Source organism: Danio rerio, chromosome 21 (assembly GCF_049306965.1).
Source record: "Danio rerio strain Tuebingen ecotype United States chromosome 21, GRCz12tu, whole genome shotgun sequence".
NCBI classification, from domain to species: domain Eukaryota; kingdom Metazoa; phylum Chordata; class Actinopteri; order Cypriniformes; family Danionidae; genus Danio; species Danio rerio.
The window spans coordinates 42880039-42900847 of record NC_133196.1 but is presented as its reverse complement, the minus strand read 5'-3'; the positions used below and the strand labels follow the sequence as shown (position 1 = coordinate 42900847).

Here is a 20809-nt window from a genome sequence, read left to right as displayed (position 1 = left end):
TTATTATTTATTATTATTTTTTTTTAATCCAGCCACGGCTTCTGGGAAGAAAACACACGTAGGCAAAGAATCATGATAGGATTATTAGGAGGAGGTTGGTAATGTAATTCGTAGAAAATATTTCTAGCTGTTTCAAGCCTCAAGATCTGATTTTACCAAATCAAACTTAATTTTCATCTGTAATGTACAGGTGAATGAATCATTTTGTCTAGATTTTCTTCGTTTGGTAATGAAATTAACAGCAGGTTTTACTCTTTTACAGGTTGACAAAGGTGTCGTTCCTCTGGCTGGAACAAACGGAGAGACCACAACACAGGGTGAGCTTACAGTCACTGCCATTATATTTGATGCCTGTGGTGATGTTTTTTTTATTTATGGGAAATCTGTACTTCTTTAGGGCTGGATGGCCTGTCAGAACGATGTGCCCAGTATAAGAAAGACGGCGCAGACTTTGCCAAGTGGCGCTCTGTCCTGAAGATCAGCGACACCACTCCTTCAGAGTTAGCCATCATGGAGAACGCTAATGTCCTGGCCCGTTACGCCAGCATCTGCCAGCAGGTCACAATAACTTGATTCTAATAACTGATTAATTTTATCTTTGTCATGATGACAGTAAATAATATTTGACTAGATACTTTTCAAGACACTTCTATACAGCCTAAAGTTACATTTAAAGGCTTAACAAGATTAATTAGGTTAACTAGGCAGGTTAGGGTAATCAGGCAAGTTATTGTATAACGATGGTTTGTTCTGTAGACTATGGAGAAAAAAAATAGCTTAAAGTGGCTAATAATTTTGTCCTTAAAATTGTGTTTAAAAAATTACAAACTGCTTTTATTCTAGCCAAAATAAAACAAATAAGACTTTATCTAGAAGAAAAAATATTATCAGACATATTGTGAAAATCTCCTTGCTCTGTTAAACATCATTTGGGAAATATTATAAAACAAGAAAAAAATTAAAGGTGGCTAATAATTCTGACTTCAACTTGTTAGATTTTGCTGTATTTGGCTTAACCGTTCTTGGGTGGCTCACCAATGTATTAGATTACTCTAATACATAAAATAAGTAAGCTGACCAAAGTTCTTATGGAGAGAAGACTTTATTGAAGACAATAGTGCAGTTCCTCAGCAGTGATGTTAACTCGTCGGTCTTCAAGTAACTTAACCCAAAGTACTGTCTGTGGCCCCGTTTACACTAGTTTTAGTTTGAAAACGCATAAGTTTTGCTACGGTTACGCCATCCGTCCACACTACGCCGGAGTTCTCGAGCGCCCAAAACGGAGCGTTTCGAAAATGCTGGAGAGGCCGTTTTCATTCTAAAACGCTGCTGCTCCGTCTCAGTGTGGATGGGGAAAGACGGAGACATCTGAAAACGGAGGCGGGGCTGCAAACGTTCGCCATTCTGATTGGGGCTTTTCCCCAATATTAAGTAGCCCACATACAGTTCAGTCTCGCATCCTCTTCTTGTAAGTTAAGACTTCGCAAGTTTGATCAAGGCTGCAGTCTCCCCCTTCTCAGTTTGATATGGAAAACATACAGAGGACACGGGTAAATCTTCAAAGGGAACAGTGTACTTTATAACTTCATTCACATCACCTTGGCTACGTTGTTTCACTTTCTCAACAATAAAATGTAAACATGATTTAAGAACTGCCTATTTTCTTTTTAATATCAGCAACTTAACAGACAGCAGAAATGTTGAGGCGTCGTGCTGCATATATGAGCGTCATCTTCACTGTGTGGATATTAATAACAAAACGGAGCCTATAACTGCCTCCTTTCAATTTCAGTGAAAATACGAAACACACCCTCTCTTTTGCTGAATATCAGTTTTAGTAATCGATAATTATAAAAGTATAACATGCAAAAAGGTTATACATTGTAGGAAATAAAGGCAAGCGATCAGTCAATGTACCTGGATTAATCATTAACTTATCTTTGCGCTTAACCAAAACATGTTACCCGTGAACAAGTAACTTAATAGATTCCAATGACCAAAGTCAGGGAATTGGCCTATGTCGTTAGATAAAGACAACAACATGAATGAAATATCACGTTCAGCAAATATAGTGAGATTAGATCCAGCGGGAGATGCGTGATGAGCAGTCCGACAAGCAGAGCTCTCATCTGGGTAGAAATGCTGGAGCGCTTGCCCGTGAGTGTGTGTGTGTGGTCACGTGATGTGCGTTTTCAGTGTTTTGGTGTGGACGGAGAGCTGTTCAGAAACGCTGGGTAAAACGCGAGTGTGGACGCGGATCGTTTTCATTCTACAACGCCGTTTTGAAACTAAAACGCACTAGTGTAAACGGGGCCTGAGATTGTAAAGGGGTCATTTAGTTTACACCTATCAGTTAGTGGGGGTTGAGGCACAGGTCACCCCATCATATCCCATCAGAGTTTAATCAATGTAAATGCAACTGAACTAAAATGCACATAATCTTTCAAACTGTACAAGTAAACTCTGCTTGCCATAGTTTACACAGGACTGGAAATATTCATTGATACAGCTTTATTGTATATATGGTATGTGGTTCATTTTGATAGGTTAACTGTTTTTGTGCTGTTTTGAGCTTGGCGCGTTTAGAGAGACAGAGGCCTCGTTTACACTGCCAGTTAAATGTGACCCAATTCCTATATATATATATATTTTTTGCTCATATGTGACAGATCGGATCTGCTCTATGACCATGTAAACACACACAAAAAAAACACATGCATTCGCATATTCAGAGATTGGTTTCAGGCCTCCTTCATATGTGGAAATAAATCAGATATAAATGGGACAAGGCGACTATCATGTAAACAGGCAGATCGGATTTACTGAGGCAGTCCATTTTGTACGACATTAAACTTGCGACAATGTGGTGCTTCCCTTTGGTTCAATGTCGTAGAAGGAAGAGCGTGTTTGTGCTCATCCTAAAATTTCAGACCCACTGCTCCTCATTCTAGCCCACCACGATTTGCACCCACCTGACCTGAGATCTCTCTCATACCCACAAATTCCTCTGAATGGTGAAGGACATCATATATAAACCATAGGTGCAAGCTGCGATGACGGCCCTTTCCCTCCTCCACCTCAAAATCATCATAAAGTTGGGCGAACTTCACATATTTGGCAGAGCTAAAAGCAAGACAATTTCTTCCATCGTGGCTAGTGTGGCGCAGATGCTAAAACCCCCATTTACACACGCGCGATGTCGTAAATTGTATGGCAAGTGTAAACACATGAATCGGATATGGGTTACATTAACTTTAACATTAACTTTCTTGATCACCAGCCACTGTGGCTAGTAGTTTTCTAACATTACTAGCCACTCGCCATTTCAACTAGCCACAATTTTATTGTTGGGAAAATATATTTTATTCACATAAATATGACCTTGACAAGCTAAAATAACTTGATTTAGAGTTTGCGTTATCTCTACTTGCCTCCTCATTCATTTCCCTTTTTGTGTGTCGTGTATGAGCTTGCTCAATCGAGCAAATGGGTCAGGGTTTCATGTATTACAATTAGTTTTCATAATTTTCAGAGCCCAAAATGAAGGATTTACCCAATTTATCTCTGACCGCACCATACATAAACAGTTTATTATTTCTTAGCCACAAATTTTAAATGTGTCAAAACAAGCAAAATATAGCTGAATACAATACTTTTTATTTAACAAAAGATGTGCACTGTAATCTGTCCTGGCTAAAGGTCCCAGATCACCAGATCTCCCATTAAAGCAATGTTATTGTAAAAAAAAAAAAAAAAAAAAGATAAATAAACCATATTAACGCAAAAGAAAGCAGATAAAGAACATACTGTGTGATAATGAAAGGATGATCACACATGCATGGTTAATGTTAGACCCATAAATAATCTGTTCAAAGAATGATTAAAGCGAAAGCAACTGGCGCTGCTTACAATAAGTCAACTCTGGAACTCTCGAATGCAGCAAGACTGTAGATGCATGTTCCTTCCTTTTTGTTCAGTCTATTTGTAAGAGAATCGATCGCATCAGTTGCATTTCTAGACACAGTTGCTTCACAAAACGGAAACGGGAGCATGCACGCGTTATAAACAGTCGCGCGCATCACTTTAGCTGTTAGCGTGAGTGATTATCCTCTCATTTGGTATTCACCAAGCAGCAACCTCCCGCTCTCCCTCAGCAAAGTAATACGGAAGTAACTAAAACTGCAATTCATCCAAAATTCTGCTAGTCCCGGCCGCTCCTGGCTCCAAAACACAGCAAATTTCAATTGAGCCCACTGTTAGAATGGCCAACTTTACAGCAGAAAAAAAGGTGATTACAGCCTGGTACAAAGAAAAATTTTGGTTAATACAGCTAATATTACCCTTCATGACGACTGTGAGGGGGTGGATTTTTTTTATAACTCATCCGTTTCCTTTATATTAAGTTATATTAAGTTTGCATAATTAAGGGAGTGGCCACTTGATTGACAGCTAGGTCTCGTTGGTCGCCGTCACATCACCTCAGCTGAATCCTGCAGATTAGCCACTGAACTCGGCATATTTATCGTATTTCTGTATTGTTTTATGTGGCTTTACACAGTCAGCTGCCTTTTGGACTTGTTTCCTACAATTATTAGATGGCATGTCATGCTGAGTGCACTTAAATGTCCTCACAAACCATTCACGTGGCCTCCGTTTCCCATGTGAGTAAAGTTATATACTTATATACCATCTCTATACATGTATTTGTTTTATTTAAGATCATTTATCGTTTATATTTATATTTAGAGCTGTAATGCACTCCAGAATCTGACAAATTGATTAGCTGTAGGCTCTAGAACAGTCATCTGAAGCGTTATCATACAGTGTTATGCTGGATTTCATCAATAGTCTTACAGTAACTAACACAGACTATATCTGAAGTGTTTGAAAGTAATTTGCGTTTGCCTCCTCATGAAATACGTCATAAGAACAATGTTTAGTGGCTCAATGTATTACAGCAGTGTTTTTAAAAGTCTAAACACTTTATTGATATAGTGTACAACCAAGCACAAGTGGTCAGAATACAAACTAGTCACAGGTGATGAAGTATTAAGCATTTTTCCCAAAGTGAAGTGTGTCTGAACCAGGTCCAAGCAAAATGCCAGCAGGTGTCTGTAGCTCCGCCCACTCTCCACCTCTTTGCCCTTGTTTGGTATTCCGCCGTGGTTGTGATGACACGCGAACAAAATGGCAACAGTTGGCCGCGCCTACTTCTGGCTTCTTTAGCGCTCTTTAGAAACCTATGGGTGACGTCACGGATACTACGTCCATATATTTTACAGTCTATGGTATTCACCTGCTTTGCTCGCGCGAAGTTGCAAACGCAATTATTTTTGTCAGTTTTGCTGCTTCTCGGTCGCCTGTGCATGCATATTGGACCATCCTTATTGTTGAACCCTGCTTTTAAGAATTATTATCTGGGAAAATTATTTTCAACCAGCCAAAGTGGCTAGTGGGAGTGTCTGTCTTACCCGCAACTGCCGAAATCTACCCGCATTTGGCGGGTGTTAATGAAAAGCCCTGGTTACAACTAAAAGAACGTGTAAACGGACAGGCAAATAAAAATCAGATATAGGCAACTAATTAGAATTGCGCATCAAGACCTGACAGTGTAAACGTGGCATATATACGGTTCTTCCGCTCACCGCTTTCAGTGGATTTTTCCCTGGTTTTTGTTCCCCTCTTTCAAATATGGTTTCCCAGCTCTCTCAAAGCCTCATTACTCTGTCCTCTCTCGTTTTTTTGTCGAGGATTTGCCTTTTAATGTCCGAAGCAGGCATGACAGCAAGCTGCATCTCTATTCTTACTGAACATAAATGTTTTTTTCATGTGACGCTATTTTAATGTTTAAAATGCAGAGTCATGGTCATGCGGAAATATCCCAAGCTGTTTGCGTATACACAGATCACACGTCACATAATTATCTCATTGTTTTATTTTTTTGGCTTATACGGTTGTTCGTCACACACACACAATTGAAGCTAATTAATGGAAATCAGCGTTTTGTTGACGTTGTATATCCCATTTTGTGTTTCAGAACGGCATTGTGCCCATTGTGGAGCCTGAGATTTTACCTGACGGTGAGCACGACTTGAAGCGCTGCCAGTATGTTACAGAAAAGGTACTTTAAAAAAATTCAAATCACATCATTTCAATTAGATGTGTCATTATTGGTCGATTATCTGTACTATCACCTATCCTATGTATCACCAGGTTCTTGCTGCCTGCTACAAGGCCCTGTCTGACCATCATGTGTATTTGGAGGGAACTCTTCTGAAACCCAACATGGTGACAGCGGGACACTCCTGCCCCACCAAATACTCCAGTGAGGAGATCGCTATGGCAACAGTGACAGCCCTGCGCCGCACCGTTCCTCCCGCAGTATCAGGTCAGTCATGAGACTAACCGTACGTTCACACCGAAAGCGGCGAGAGCGTCAAAGTTGCCGGAAGTCATTCATTTTTAATCAGAGCCGGCGGCGAGGAGCAGTGCGGTGCGTCTTCGCTGATTTGAGCGTTGAGGAGAGTTGAAATCGAGTCAACTTTATGGTAATGAGCTATGACGCGGGTCAGCGGCAAGCAATCAGAATGAAGGCGTCCACCGCTTGATAGGAGTTCAGAGAACACAGACCTGTGAACTTTGGTTCCGACCACAGTTGTTCCCAAGGGTTTGATAATTGCGGATGCCGGATTTTCAATTATTTACAATGTTTTCTTACAGGAACATGCATTAAATAAGTTACTGGCGGGTTACTGATGTGCATTAATGTTATATATTTATCTTAAAAAAGCGGGACTCTCACGCGACGTGACAGTACAAAACAGTATAGCTGCTTCAGGATATTTCAGACATATGGACACATATTGGATAAAGCAAAGCCACACCACACGCAACTTGATCTTCCATTGTTAAATGAATTTGATAAGAAGTGCGCAACATTTTCACGCAAGAAACATGTTTAATGCAGGAATGTAACTGATATGCTGCAACGGCTCCTTTAAATACGAGATCAGTGTAGCGAGTTTTGACGCTCTCGCCACCGGAGCTGAAGGCAGACAGCGTTGTCGCCAGGGTAGCCAGAGCGACCTTGGACGCTCTCGCCGCTTTCGGTGTGAACGCAAAGTAAAGGCCCTGATTCTCCTTTGTTTACACAGCAAAATGGCCATCAACACTATAAGTATGATTTCCATTGTGGTGATTGAAGTCGGGTTTCATGGTAAAGTCACACAAACCGCCATCACAAGCACAGAGAGAATTATATACATGTGTGTCAGCCATAGATCACAAAACATATCAGTCCTTTTTGTTTTATCCACTTAGCACTGCAGAAAAATGCTTAGACGTATACAGCCTTTACGTATACAGCCATCTACTATAGATTGTGGCTTTTAGTCAGATGTACTTTTGCTTTTTAGTAGTATATTTTATATATAACAAACATGTTATTATTTGATAATAAAAAATCTCTATCTCGCTTTCTCCTTGATTTTTATAAACAGTTGAAGTCAGAATTATTAGCCCCCCTGAATTATTAGACCGCTTGTTTATTTTTTCCCCAATTTCTGTTTAACAGAGAGCAGATTTTTTTCAACACATTTCTAAACATATTAGTTTTAATAACTCATTTCTAATAACTGATTTATTTTATTTTTGCCATGATGACAGTAAATAATATTTGACTAGATATTTTTCAAGACACTTCTATACAGCTTAAAGTGACATTTAAAGGCTTAGCTAGGTTAATTAGGTTAGCTAGGCAGGTTAGGGTAATTAGGCAAGTTATTGTATAACAGTGAATTGTTCTGTAGACTATCGAGAAAAAAAATAGCTTAAAGTGGCTAATAATTTTGTCCCTAAAATTGTGTTTAAAAAATTGCAAACTGCTTTTATTCTTGCCAAAATAAAACAAATAAGACTTTCTCCAGAAGAAAAAATATTATCAGACATACTGCTCTGTTAAACATCATTTGGGAAATATTTAAAAAAACAAGAAAAAAAGGGGGCTAATAATTCTGAATTCAACTGTATATTAGAGCTGCACGATTCTGGCTAAAATGTGAATCGTGAATTTTTTTTATTTTATTTACTTTTTTTTTTTTTTTGCTTAAAATCAAGATCACGATTTTTTTCACAATTCTGTAGATGTAAAATAAAGGTTAATGAGTAGGCTATTGTTATTGTTATTTCTCAAAAATATGGTAATACAACAACAATAATACTATGTGTAGGTGTACTGTTGGTTAAAATACTTAATTTTGAATAGACTTTGAATGGTGGACTTGAAAAGACTGATAAATTTGTCCTGGTCACTAATGCACGGTAAAGTGATGACATACTATTCATAATTCTGATGTTTAATTACTATGTTTGAGACATACGCTTGTCATTTGTCATCAACAGCTATAATAAACAATTTTTTTCTGTTTAAAATCAGATATTTGTCATTATCAGATTCCCTCTTGCATTATATTAAACATTATTTAGGCTGGAGTAGTTACACTGACACTGTTAAACATTTATTCTCATGCACAACACTTTTTTGTTCACTAAGAAAGAATAACATTAAATGCTTGTCGTAATCATAACTCTATGATGCGATATGATTATTTGAATGATGTGTTTGCTTTTAATTTCATTTTCACTGCTAAGTGCAGTTCACACTTTCCGTGGGGCTCCCAAACGATTGCTCTGTGCCACAAACTGAATGTTATTTACAAATTTATGACCTGTTATTCACAGCCTATGCAGGTTCTGTTCACTAAGTGAAGTTTATTTATAAACAAATTTCGAGAGGATCACGTGCTTATGATTGTTCACAGCTGTTCCAACTTTAGCTAATGACTAATTATCCTATCAGATGATCCTTAACACACTATAAATAATCAGACTTTTCTCATATCAATATCTTCGTCTTGAAGAACCCCCTACCCCGCCAGTGTCCTGCATAGTTTAGCTCCAACTTCCCTCAACACACTTGCTTGGAAGTTTTAGCATGCCTAGAAAGAGCTTGATTAGCTGATTCCGGTGTGTTTATTTGGGGTTGGAACTAAAATATGCAGGACACCGGCCCTCCAGGAACGAGTTTGGGCACCCCTGGTCTAGGGGGTTAAGTCAAAATTGCGATCTTTTTTCAATTAATCGTGCATCACTAATATTTCTAATATGTATATATATGTATATATTTATTATAATGTTCAAATTCTAATATTAAGAAAATATAACTTACATGCTTTTTAAAATAAACATAACCATAGAGCTAAAAGTTAAATCTGTTTCAAATTAATTGTTGGGCTACAATTTTAGTCTTTTGTTAAACTGTTGTTTCAAATTTAAATGGGAATTGATAATGCATTCACACTCTGACTCTGTTAAGCTGAGATAGAAATGAAATGATATTGGCCATTTTTTAAGAAAAGGGGAGGGGTTACTCTGTATTTCCTGCTCTGTTTTCATGTTTCAGTTAAAGGGATAGTTGCTCAAAATGACACTTCTGTCACACCTTCCACATATTCCAAATTGTTTAAGGTTTCTTCTGTTGAACAGGAAAGAAGATCTTTTGAAGAATGTTGGAAACATTGGCTATCGTCAATGGCTATTGGCTTCCAACTTTCTTTAAAATATCTTCTTTTGTGTTTAGCAGAAAATATAAATGAGTGGAATCTCTTAAGGGTTGAGTAAATCATAAGCAAATGTTCAAGGGAACCCATTTCTACCCCTTTTACAAGATATAAGATTAGACTTTGGTGTCTCCAGAATTTGTCTGTGAAGTTTCAGCTCAAAATACCCGTCAGATCATTTATTATAGCGTCCAGAATATTGTAGCTGTTTTTGTAGCCTGTGGCTTTAAATGCAAATAAGCTTCATCTCCCCGCCCACTGTTCCTACGTGCATGTCTGCTTCTCATCATTCGTTACGTCAGGTAAACGGCAGTCAGCGACAGAGACAGACTCAGATGAAGCTGAAGTACAGCTCATTGGTCAAAAATTCCAAGCTTATTTGCTGCATTTTTGGAGTTTATTCAAGCCTTTCTGAAATGATGAGTCTCACACAACTGCCGTTTGCAGGACACACCCACACACATATTGGTGTTTACTGACACCATGTGGTCATGGAGATAATATCAGTTAAGAATTAGATGAATTTAGATGCTAAATTAGAGAATACTTTCTTTATTACAAACATGCTCAGTTTTAAAACGTTTTAAACTTATAAAAATCACAGAGAGTTGTGATAAATGATTTAATCCCAGTTTATTTACAAAAAAATGTTCTGTGAACATGTGTACAGTTATTATACAAACATAGCGCCTGTCAATCAATTTGCTTGGCAGGGAAACTGCACTCCTACGTCACATTGTGGTGGGCCTCAAAATCACTGGGATTTGGATCCTATAATTAAAAACTCATTTAAAAAAAGAGACTTGTTGTGTTTCTATCACTCCAATATGACAATGGACAGACTATACCTACACACAGTTCTGTTTCATCATAGGTGCCCACTCGAGTGAACTGTTAATTTAATAACAAAAGCAAATATTCATTTAAATAACACTTGAATTTTAATGTGGTGTTAATAGAGAGGCTATACTCAAGTCAGATTGTTTTCATGAGTAACTCAATTTTGTAATGTATTACTTTCAAAAGTAACTTTCTCCAACACTGGATGATAACACAACCCTCATACATTATCATCAGTAAACGGTACGTAATGAAGTGTCATTATAATGTGTTTAAATATCTTCCAGGAGTGACTTTCCTCTCTGGAGGTCAGAGCGAGGAGGAGGCGTCTGTCAACCTGAACTCCATCAACAATTGCCCTCTGGCAAAACCCTGGCCCCTCACCTTCTCCTATGGACGTGCCTTGCAGGCCTCAGCTCTGAGCGCGTGGCGTGGAGCCAAGAGCAATGAGAAGGCTGCAACTGAGGAGTTCATCAAGCGCGCTGAGGTCTGTTATACTGCACTGTTTATTTACAGGAAATGTTATCACTAATGAACCCAATACGGCTCCTTTTATTGATATTTTACGCTAAATGTGTTCCTAATTACCATTTTTATTTTAAATTTGGGGGAATATGGTGTGAGTTGTTTGTAGATTTTAATATAGTAGTCTTTTAATATATTAAATGTGTCAATCACCTCCCCCCCCCTCTCTCTCTCTTCAAGCTTGTTGCTTTATTGGCATGACATTTTTACAGTATTGGTAAAGCATTTTAACAAAGTACAAACAACATGTAATATAATTACATCAAATTAATCAAAGATACAATAAAAGAGAGAGAAATGCAAAATAAATAAATAAATAAATAAAAGCAAAACTGTCAATACCTCTAATACTAATTATAATAATTACAATTAGAAACAGTGTAAATTATGTAAAATAAGGTCAATGAATTTTGATGGGTTAATTATTTTCTTATAATGTAGATGTTTTGCTGATAATCTCTTTTTCTGAAATATAAAATTCTTATTAAAACTTGACAATTGTTATAACAAATCAAATCACTTTTATTGTCACATCATTGAATGTGTATAGAAAATGTGATATATAATTTATATTAAAGTATTATGTTATTTATTTTAATTTTATATTTGTATAGAAAATCATTGAATTAATAAGTTAAAATCATTTATATAGAATTTTAAAATTCACATTTGAATCTTAACACAACAGTTAAATCAGTTTCAAAATAATTGTTGAGCTACAATTATTGTTTATTTTCTTGCTTCAAACCAAAGTGAAAATATGAAACGCAGATAAATATATTTATAATAAACTCTTAGCTATATCTGTCTTTCAGTTTGAAAATCTGTTGATCCAACATTTTTCTGTTAATTTGTATATACAGTTGAAGTCAGAATTATTAGCCCCCCTTTGATTTTTATGATTATTTTTTGCTTTATTGGCATGACATTTTTACAGTATTGGTAAAGCATTTTAACAAAGTACAAAAAATATGGAATATAATTACATCAAATTAATCAAAGATACAATAAAAGAGAGAGAAATGCAAAATAAATAAATAAATAAATAAAAGCAAAACTGTCAATACCTCTAATACTAATTATAATAATTACAATTAGAAACAGTGTAAATTATGTAAAATAAGGTCAATGAACTTTGATGGGTGAAATTTTCTTATGATGTAGATGTTTTGCTGATAATCTCTTTTTCTGAAATATAAAATTCTAATTAAAACTTGACAATTGTTATAACAAATCAAATCACTTTTATTGTCACATCATTGAATGTGTATAGAAAATGTATATATATGTAGAAAATTTATTTTATATTTGTATAGAAAATTATAGAATTAATAAGTTAATATCATTTATATAGAATTTTAAAATTCACATTTGAATCTTAACACAACAGTTAAATCAGTTTCAAAATAATTGTTGAGCTACAATTATTGTTTATTTTCTTGCTTCAAACCAAAGTGAAAATATGAAACGCAGATAAATATATTTGTAATAAACTCTTAGCTATATCTGTCTTTCAGTTTGAAAATCTGTTGATCCAACATTTTTCTGTTAATTTGTATATACAGTTGAAGTCAGAATTGTTAGGCTCCCTTTGATTTTTATTTAAAAAAAAATATTTTTCCAAAATGGTGTTTAACAGAGCAAGGAAATTTTCACAGTATGTCCGATAATATTTTTTCTTCTGGAGAAAGTTTTATTGTTTTATTTTGGCTAGAATAAAAGCAGTTTACATTTTTTTAAATCCATTTTAAGGTCAAAATGATTAGCCCCTTTAAGCTATATATTTTTTCCGATAGTCTACAAAACAAGCCACTGTTATACAATCACTTGCCTGATTACCCTAACCTGCCTAGTTAACCTAATTATCCCAGTTAAGCCTTTAAATGTCACTGTAAGCTGTATAGAAGTGTCTTGAACAATATCTAGTCAAATATTATTTACTGTCATCATGGCAAAGATAAAATAAATCAGTTATTAGAGATGAGTTATTAAAACTATTATGATAAGAAATGTGTTGTAGAAATCTGCTCTCTGTTAAACAGAAAATGGAGGACAAAATAAATATATTATAATTCAGGAGGGCTAATAATTCTAATTAATTTTAACTGTATGTAAATAATTATTTTTGTTAATCAAATGTTTACAATACTTGGATTAAACTTAATTTCATGTAGCTTCATTTTATGATCTCTTTACAAATGTTATAAAATGTCATCATTTTGGTTGGGAATAGACTTTCAGTGGTGAGACAGTAATGTCTCAGATTTAATCAAAAATACCTTGTTAAAATGTACAAGTCTTCCAGGTTTTGGAAGTAAATTAAAAAGGCTATATTCTAAACAAATGGCAAACAGAATGGGATCAGTGCTCAGAAAATAAACGTTTTGAAATTTAGCCAAAATTAGGAAGAAACTCTAATTTATTTTTTAATTTAAGGCACAATGAGATTGTTTATAGAAGATGCCGCATTGGCAGGGCCAGACGGAATCTGCGGACATTTTTTTTATTTTTCTGCAGAGAATTTTGGTAAAAATCTGCGGATTTCTCCAGAATTATTTTGGGAGTATCGTAACTAAAACCGTAATTAGTGAAATAAAAAGCAATACCTTTTTAAATTTTATTTAATGTTTTAATTGCAAATATAATTAGATTCAGGCGAGGCAGTGGCGCAGTAGGTAGTGCTTTCGCCTCACAGCAAGAAGGTCGCTGGGTCGCTTGTTCGAACCTCGGCTCAGTTGGTGTTTCTGTGTGGAGTTTGCATGTTCTCCCTGCCTTCGCGTGGGTTGCCTCCGGGTGCTCTGGTTTCCCACACAGTGCAAAGACATGCGGTACAGGTGAATTGGGTAGGCTAAATTGTCCATAGTGTATGAGTGTGTGTGTGTGAATGTAGGTGTGGATGTTTCCCAGAGATGGCTTGCAGCTGGAAGGGCATCCGCTGCGTAAAAACTTGCTGGATAAGTTGGCGGTTCATTCCGCTGTGGCGACCCCCGATTAATAAACGGACTAAGCCGACAAGAAAATGAATGAATGAATGAATAATTAGATTCACTTATTTGGTAAACAAAGCAAGTCTACCATATAATATATATACTAAAACACAGAAAATATGACTGTACAAACTGCATTGTACATAAATCAGATGAACATTTTCATGTTAGTCAATAATATTACTGTAATTAATTAAAAAACTTTAAATTTAGATTTACACACATTTACTCAAGTAAATAAACAGAATTATGATGCACTAAAAATCTGTAGAAATCTGCGGAATTCTAAACGCAGATTCCGTGTGAGCCTACGCATTGGACCTACGAGACCCATGGAGACGAACTACCAAAATATCAATATTGCAAAAGAAACCAAACTGTTAAACATATTCTTGTGGAATATATATATATATATATTTATTTATTTATTTATTTTTTATTTATTTATTTTTTCCTTGTCAGACAACAATGTCGATCTGGACAGACTTTTAATGAAATATTTTTAAAGTTTTTAAAGTATTTTTAAATTTTTATCAAAAGTAAACCTTAAAAACTGTTTTAGATTTTTATCTTATGTATCTTATCTTATGTATTTTCATTATTATTATTATTATTATTATGTAATGCTGTGGATGAATTTTAATTGTTAGAATATTTTTTATAAATATAGAAAAGTGGTATTTATAAAGTGTGGTAAGCTTGATCTGTTTTTATTTGTTTGTTTGTTTGTTTGTTTGTTTGTTTGTTTTTGCCATGACATAGCCAAAGAAGCTGAAATGGCAATAAACTCAAAATTTTCTCTCTCTTTCTTGGAAGTAAATAATGAGTTGAACTGCAGAATCAGACATGTTGAACTAATGTTGGTGGCGTTTCCTCAGGCTAACGGATTGGCTGCTCAGGGCAAGTACGTCTCCAGTGGAACCTGCGGAGCAGCAGGACAGTCGCTTTACGTGGCCAATCACGCCTACTGAACATCCTGCGTCCCAGCGTTCAGCTCTCCGCCAGCCAATAGTATAGTGCACAGCTGCTACCCCTCCTGTCACCGACCAATCACAGGCCTGCGCTGTCTTCTGTACTTTACGGTTGCCGTTGCAAATGTCTCATAATATATCTATTTAAATATATATTAAACTGAAAAAAGAAAAGGTACGCAAAAGATTATTTTTATTTTCAGAAACTTCTAGGCATGACTTCATGCGGTAAACAAGGAAACAGTATTTTTTCGTGGCTCATTAGCTGGATGTACATGTATATGTCAGTCGTTTGGGTTTTGTATGATTGCATTCCAGTTCCGGCACCAGTCGACTTTTCACATTCCTTTTAGTGCAGTTTGGATTCATAATGATGTGTGGAGGATGTAAACACAGATCAGTGTATGCCAGCCAGCAGGACCAGTTTGTCAAATTGGGAGTAAAAGCAGAGTAATATATATGTAACTGAGTGATTAACTACAGCAGACTCTGAGGAGGAGATATATTATTTTGTGTTGTGTTCACATATGATATTAAACCATTGTCCGGGCTGCGTGATTTATCGTTTATGAAGTTTAACATGAAATACGTAATATATTAGTTTGGAAATTGGAGCGTTATCTTGAAATCGTGCTCTGTGTTGTGTGCTTGAGTGTGTCCAGCTCTTCTTCCTCTCCTCCCTGTGTTTGTGACACAGTGCTACATCAGTAATAATCACTTCTATTGGTTGCGAGCGGCGGAGCGGACCAAACTGTGGAGCTTGTAGGGGAGGAGAGCGCTCACTTCTCTGTCGACAAAACGTGATGTTGTGATTTGATGTTGTTCCCTAAGCACTTTGTGTGTCAGATAGTTTAAAAAATCCAATAAAACTACTGTAAAACCCTAGATTGTGTTTGTGGTTATTATTGGAGTTTTGCATGCGCATGTTCTCTTAAAAGTATAGTTCATTAAAAAATGAAAAGAAGATATTTTTTAAAATGTTGGAAACCTGTTACCACCCTTACAAAAAATAACTGCAGTACAACAACAGTGTATAGAAGTATAACTGCAGTAAAATTAAGTACAATTGCAATACAAAGTATAAACATATTTCAAATACAGTAAAATAAAGTTCAACAGCAGTTTAGATCAGAGTAAACTGGAGTAATATCAAGTAAACTCTGCCTTTACTGCACTTGTGCTGCTGTAGTCTAATATGCCAACGGTGTGGTAAGAACTGTACTGCACTTGTGCCCCAAGGGCAGGGCCGGAGTGGGACTCCTTTTTAGCCCTGGAGTTTCAAGCATTAGACCGGCTCAACGTCATTTCCAATTCAGTTTTTAATTACACTATCCGGTCTTTTTTAAGAAAACAGCTGCTTTAGAACTTCAAATGTTCAACCACCTTGCAGTTTTATATGTTGTAAGAATTGAAATATTACAAATATTTTTGATGTCTTTGACAACTCAAAACATGAGCTGAAAACAGGGCCAATGGACTCCACAACCCACCAGGGGGGAATGCGGGAAAAACCAGTTCCTGCTGCATTTGCATCTGAGTATGCTGAAACTCAGCTTCATCCCCCCAACTCACGCATATGGTCATTTCAATGTTTGAATGTTCTAGATTAACCAAGCTGACTTTAGCTATCATGTTTGATATCATTTGAAATGTCTCAGTGCGATTGGTACAATGGTCTCATTCTCTCAGAAATAGACATAATCAAAACAATAAATATATAACTTCAGGCATCTTTTGAACCACTGTGAAGGGTGTGACTTTCTATACACACACCCCCTTCCTTGAGGGAATTCTTGGATTATTTAAGGTAAGGTCTAAGAAAGACCCAGCGCGATTCTGCCTACCCAGATCAGAAATTTACACGTTATGTAAAAAGTCAGGAATGCATCTTTTAATCTTGGATTTATCTTTGATAATTTGATGTTTTGTATTGATCGTTTATGAATTGACTGATTGAATTTGGCATAATACATTTACCTGACTAATAAATTATGTTTTGAATTATTCAAACCTTGTGTTATTATCACTGATAAATGTTGTTGTCCATAGCACTACAAGCCACTGTACAGGTTAGTAACGGACTAAAACATGTTAGACGGAGCAGCGTGGCACGCTATACAATGTTTGTAGAGATCCGACTAACAAATTGGCATTTATTCATGTATACTTGGACTGTAAAAGGCCAACTATTTAGAACAACAAAATATTGTTGAAACTACTTTAAATGTGAATATTTAGGCCTTCATCTACAATAGTATAATCCTGCGCGATTATTATTAAAATACTTTGTCTTGAATTAGTAGATAACAGATCTTTGGGGACCACATAAAAATCTCCTAAATTGAGTAAGTAGTGTTCTGCCTTTCTAGTAGAGTGGTTAATCGCCTCTGTTTAATGACCAAGACTGACAAGCTTGTATTAAGAGATTGTATACCCGGCCGGTGCAAGACTCGAGATGCTATCAGAATCTGAGTAAGTGAGAATAAGGTATAATAACAAATCAAAAGAATATTCAATCATAATCTAAAATAATGTGAAAGGAAACAAAATAATCTTCTCAATGTTTTATAATTGGAGTCAGATAAAACGAGGATAAATATATTAATATTCTAAACTACCTCATACTAAAATTGGAGTCAGATATGAGTTAAGTTTAATATAAATCAACATTGTGCACTGGAAAGACCGAACATGCAGTGAACCTTCATCCACCAGTGGATACCGTCATTGGACCAACTGGCTGGACCCTACATATGTCTTAACAGTAAAAATGAAAAAAAAAAAAAAAAAAAGAAGTACTCAGGTAAGGATCGAACACGGGTTGGCGACGTCGTCACGCAACGTACTGACCACTGGACCACAATTTCGCTGGAGTTTGCCAGAGCTGCAGCAAAATAATGAATAAAAAGAGTGAGGCTATGGTCAAATAAATAAATAAATGAAAACAAGTGCAACGGCTGAGAGTGCAAGCAGCTAGAAACACCGGCCCTCGCGGCCAAAAAACGGACCGGCCCACAGGGAACTCTCCCGGTCCTCCCGATTGGCCAATCCGGGCCTGCCCAAGGGGTTTGTTCTTCAACATCTTCCAAGAATATTTTGTACTTTTTTCAGGGATGTTTTTTTGATTCAAGTCATTTTCTAATTTTAATTTTAAGAGTTTATTTGCAAAAACTAATAATAAATAACTGCAGTGAACTGAACAGTACAACAGCAACTATAATGCAATAAAGTTCAACAGCAGTACAATCTACAGTACAGCTGAAGTAACATTAAATAAACTGAGTAATATATTATTTAAGTATATTGCAGTGTTGCTACAACACAACCAACTGCAGTACATCTACTGCAATACAACTGAAGTACTGCTACAGTACAAATGCTGTAACTACTGCAATAGTACTGAAGTACTACAACTACTATAATGCAGTACTGCTACTGCAATTGAACTGAAGTACTACTACAGTACAACTGCAGTACAACTTCTACTTTTCTCTGTGGACACGTGTTGGGGTTTTAGCACTTAAGTTGTATTGCTGAAATTATACCACAGTATATTGTATTGCACTTTTCAGAAGTATAACTACAGAAATACATCTACAATACTGCAATACATAATAAGACTTAACTGCACATTTAATAAAAATGTACCTAAGTGCAATGAATTGTTTTAAAATGTATAGCTGAAGCAGTGCTGCATTACAGTAGTGTTACTATTGCAGTAGTTGAACTGCATTTGTACTGTAGTAATACTTCAGATGTATTGCAGTAGATGTACTGCAGCTGGTTGTGTTGTAGTACTTCAGTTGTATTGTAGTAATCCTGCAATATACCTAAATAATGCTGTTTTTCATGTCCAAAAAACCTGCACTTTTCAGATGTTTACTAAAACTGCAGTATTTCTTTTAAAAAAAAACTGTAGTATTCTTAAAAAAACTGTGGTATTTTTTTGTAAAGGCATTGACTTTCATAGTATTTGTTTTTCCCTACTATGGACGTCAATAGTTAAAGGTTTTTAACATGATTCAATAATGCAGGGGTGCCACAACCTTTTCGTATGAAGGGCCCAAAACCAAATATCATTGAGAGCCCAACTATACCAAGCTATATTACATGGAACAAAACAAAGTTGCCATTGATAATTTACTTAATTTTTTAATAATATTTCAAAACAAATAGAAAACATAACTTTAAATCATATTAAATAATGCAGTATACCTTTTTAAATGATAAACGTATTACTATAAAACAAAAACAATCCCATTTATTGCACAGCGGAGTTTAATGCTGAACACAATAGTTAAGCAGAATCTGCCCTGGACTTGAATTGCTCACCAAAGTCTCTGCATTGCCAGGTGACAGTATGCACATCTAAACTAAATCTGATTCATTTACACGATTTAATTGAAACGTATAATTTCAACAATAAAACAAACAAATAGTGGCATTAAATTTGAATTGGCAATCTCAAAACCATCCCCATCCTTCTTCCTGGTGGGCCAAATCAAATGTTACCATGGGCCAACTTTAGCCCGTGGACCCTAGTTTGGGCATCTCTGCATTATTTGCCTACATGTTAAAAAAAATCCTGATTGCTCTAAACTTTTAAGCTGAATCAAATTAACCTTATGAGTACATTGAACTTTTATTATGTTTAACTGACTTAAAGCAGCATTCATGACTTATACAATTAAGTTAGAACATGATTAACTTAGTTTATTAAGTTACAATGAGCTAAAAACATATGCTGTCAGGACTAATTAATCATCTATTTTTTATCAGTGCAGAGTTGCTGCCTTGTGATTGGTTGTTCACCACATCATGCATAATTCTATGTAAATGAATTATCCTTCTAAATCTGTTTATTTCTTCTAAAATTAATGATTTAATTAAAGCAATAATAAAAAGCATTTATCTATTTGTGTTGTGAGTGGCACAGTGGTTAGCACTGTCACCTCACAGCAAAAAGGTTGCTGGTTCGAGTCCCGGCTGGGCCAGTGTGGAGTTTGCATGTTCTCCCCGTGTTGGCGTGGGTTTCCTCCGGCTGCTCCGGTTTCCCCAACAGTCCAAAGACATGCGGTACAGGTGAATTAAATAAAATAAATTGTAGTGTATATGTGTGAATGTGAATAAGTGTGTATGGGTGTTTCCCAATACTGGGTTATAGCTGGAAGGGCATCCGCTGTGTAAAACATATGCTGGATTAGTTGGCGGTTCATTCTGCTGTGGCAATCTCTGAAGGAACATGAATGCATTTGTGTTGTGACGCCTCTTAGAGGAGGTTGATAAAACATGACCGCAGGAAATGAATCTAGCAAAAAAAAGTAGCTGTTTTAAATGCATAGAAGTATGACAAAATAAAAGATCACAAAACAATTTAGCATGAAAAGAGTCCGTCTTAAACAAGTCAAGATATATATCATTTTAACTTCATTTTGAGAAATAATATTCAGTGAATTCTAGAGGCATTACTAACGTTATCCACAAATTTAATAGAACTACCCAAAAATCTATACTTAATATGTAGTGTGATTTTATATTCAATGTTTTATCATGAATAATAAATATAGGAATGAGTCCATTTACTTATTTGTTATTATTTTTTTATCACCAAAACAATGTGTTGTGTCAGCCCAAACCTGCAGGATGGACTTACTTTTGAGGACAATTAAATATTTCTGGAAATCTCCCACAACAGAACTTTCATTTTTAACAATATATTCTTTTGTGACCTGAAGTGGAAGGAAATGCAAATAGAAGAGCAAACAAGTAAGTAAATGATGACAGTATTTATATTTACGAGTGGTTTGAATAATCTGTTATACACTACCTTATTGAGTACACCTTACTAGTACTGGGTTGAACCCCCTTT

The 20809-nt window shown here is 35.8% G+C and overlaps 1 protein-coding gene and 1 long non-coding RNA gene across 3 annotated transcripts in view; one reads left to right on the top strand and one right to left on the bottom strand.

Annotated features, from left to right (window-relative positions):
• Positions 1 to 15825, top strand: part of aldocb (aldolase C, fructose-bisphosphate, b) — a 33546-nt gene extending 17721 nt beyond the window's left edge. For both annotated transcript variants that reach the window (XM_073934329.1, NM_194384.1), the window contains 6 exon segments: positions 263 to 317; positions 398 to 558; positions 6038 to 6121; positions 6214 to 6388; positions 10745 to 10944; positions 14848 to 15825. In XM_073934329.1, coding sequence (XP_073790430.1) covers positions 263 to 317; positions 398 to 558; positions 6038 to 6121; positions 6214 to 6388; positions 10745 to 10944; positions 14848 to 14940 — 768 coding nt within the window. In that variant the 3' untranslated portion in view covers positions 14941 to 15825.
• On the bottom strand, positions 485 to 3740 carry LOC141379902 (uncharacterized). The gene is made up of 2 exons (XR_012396868.1): positions 2300 to 3740; positions 485 to 1228 (listed from the first exon to the last, which is right to left on the bottom strand). It is a non-coding gene; the product is annotated as an uncharacterized lncRNA (long non-coding RNA).
• Positions 15826 to 20809: the final 4984 nt, after the last annotated feature.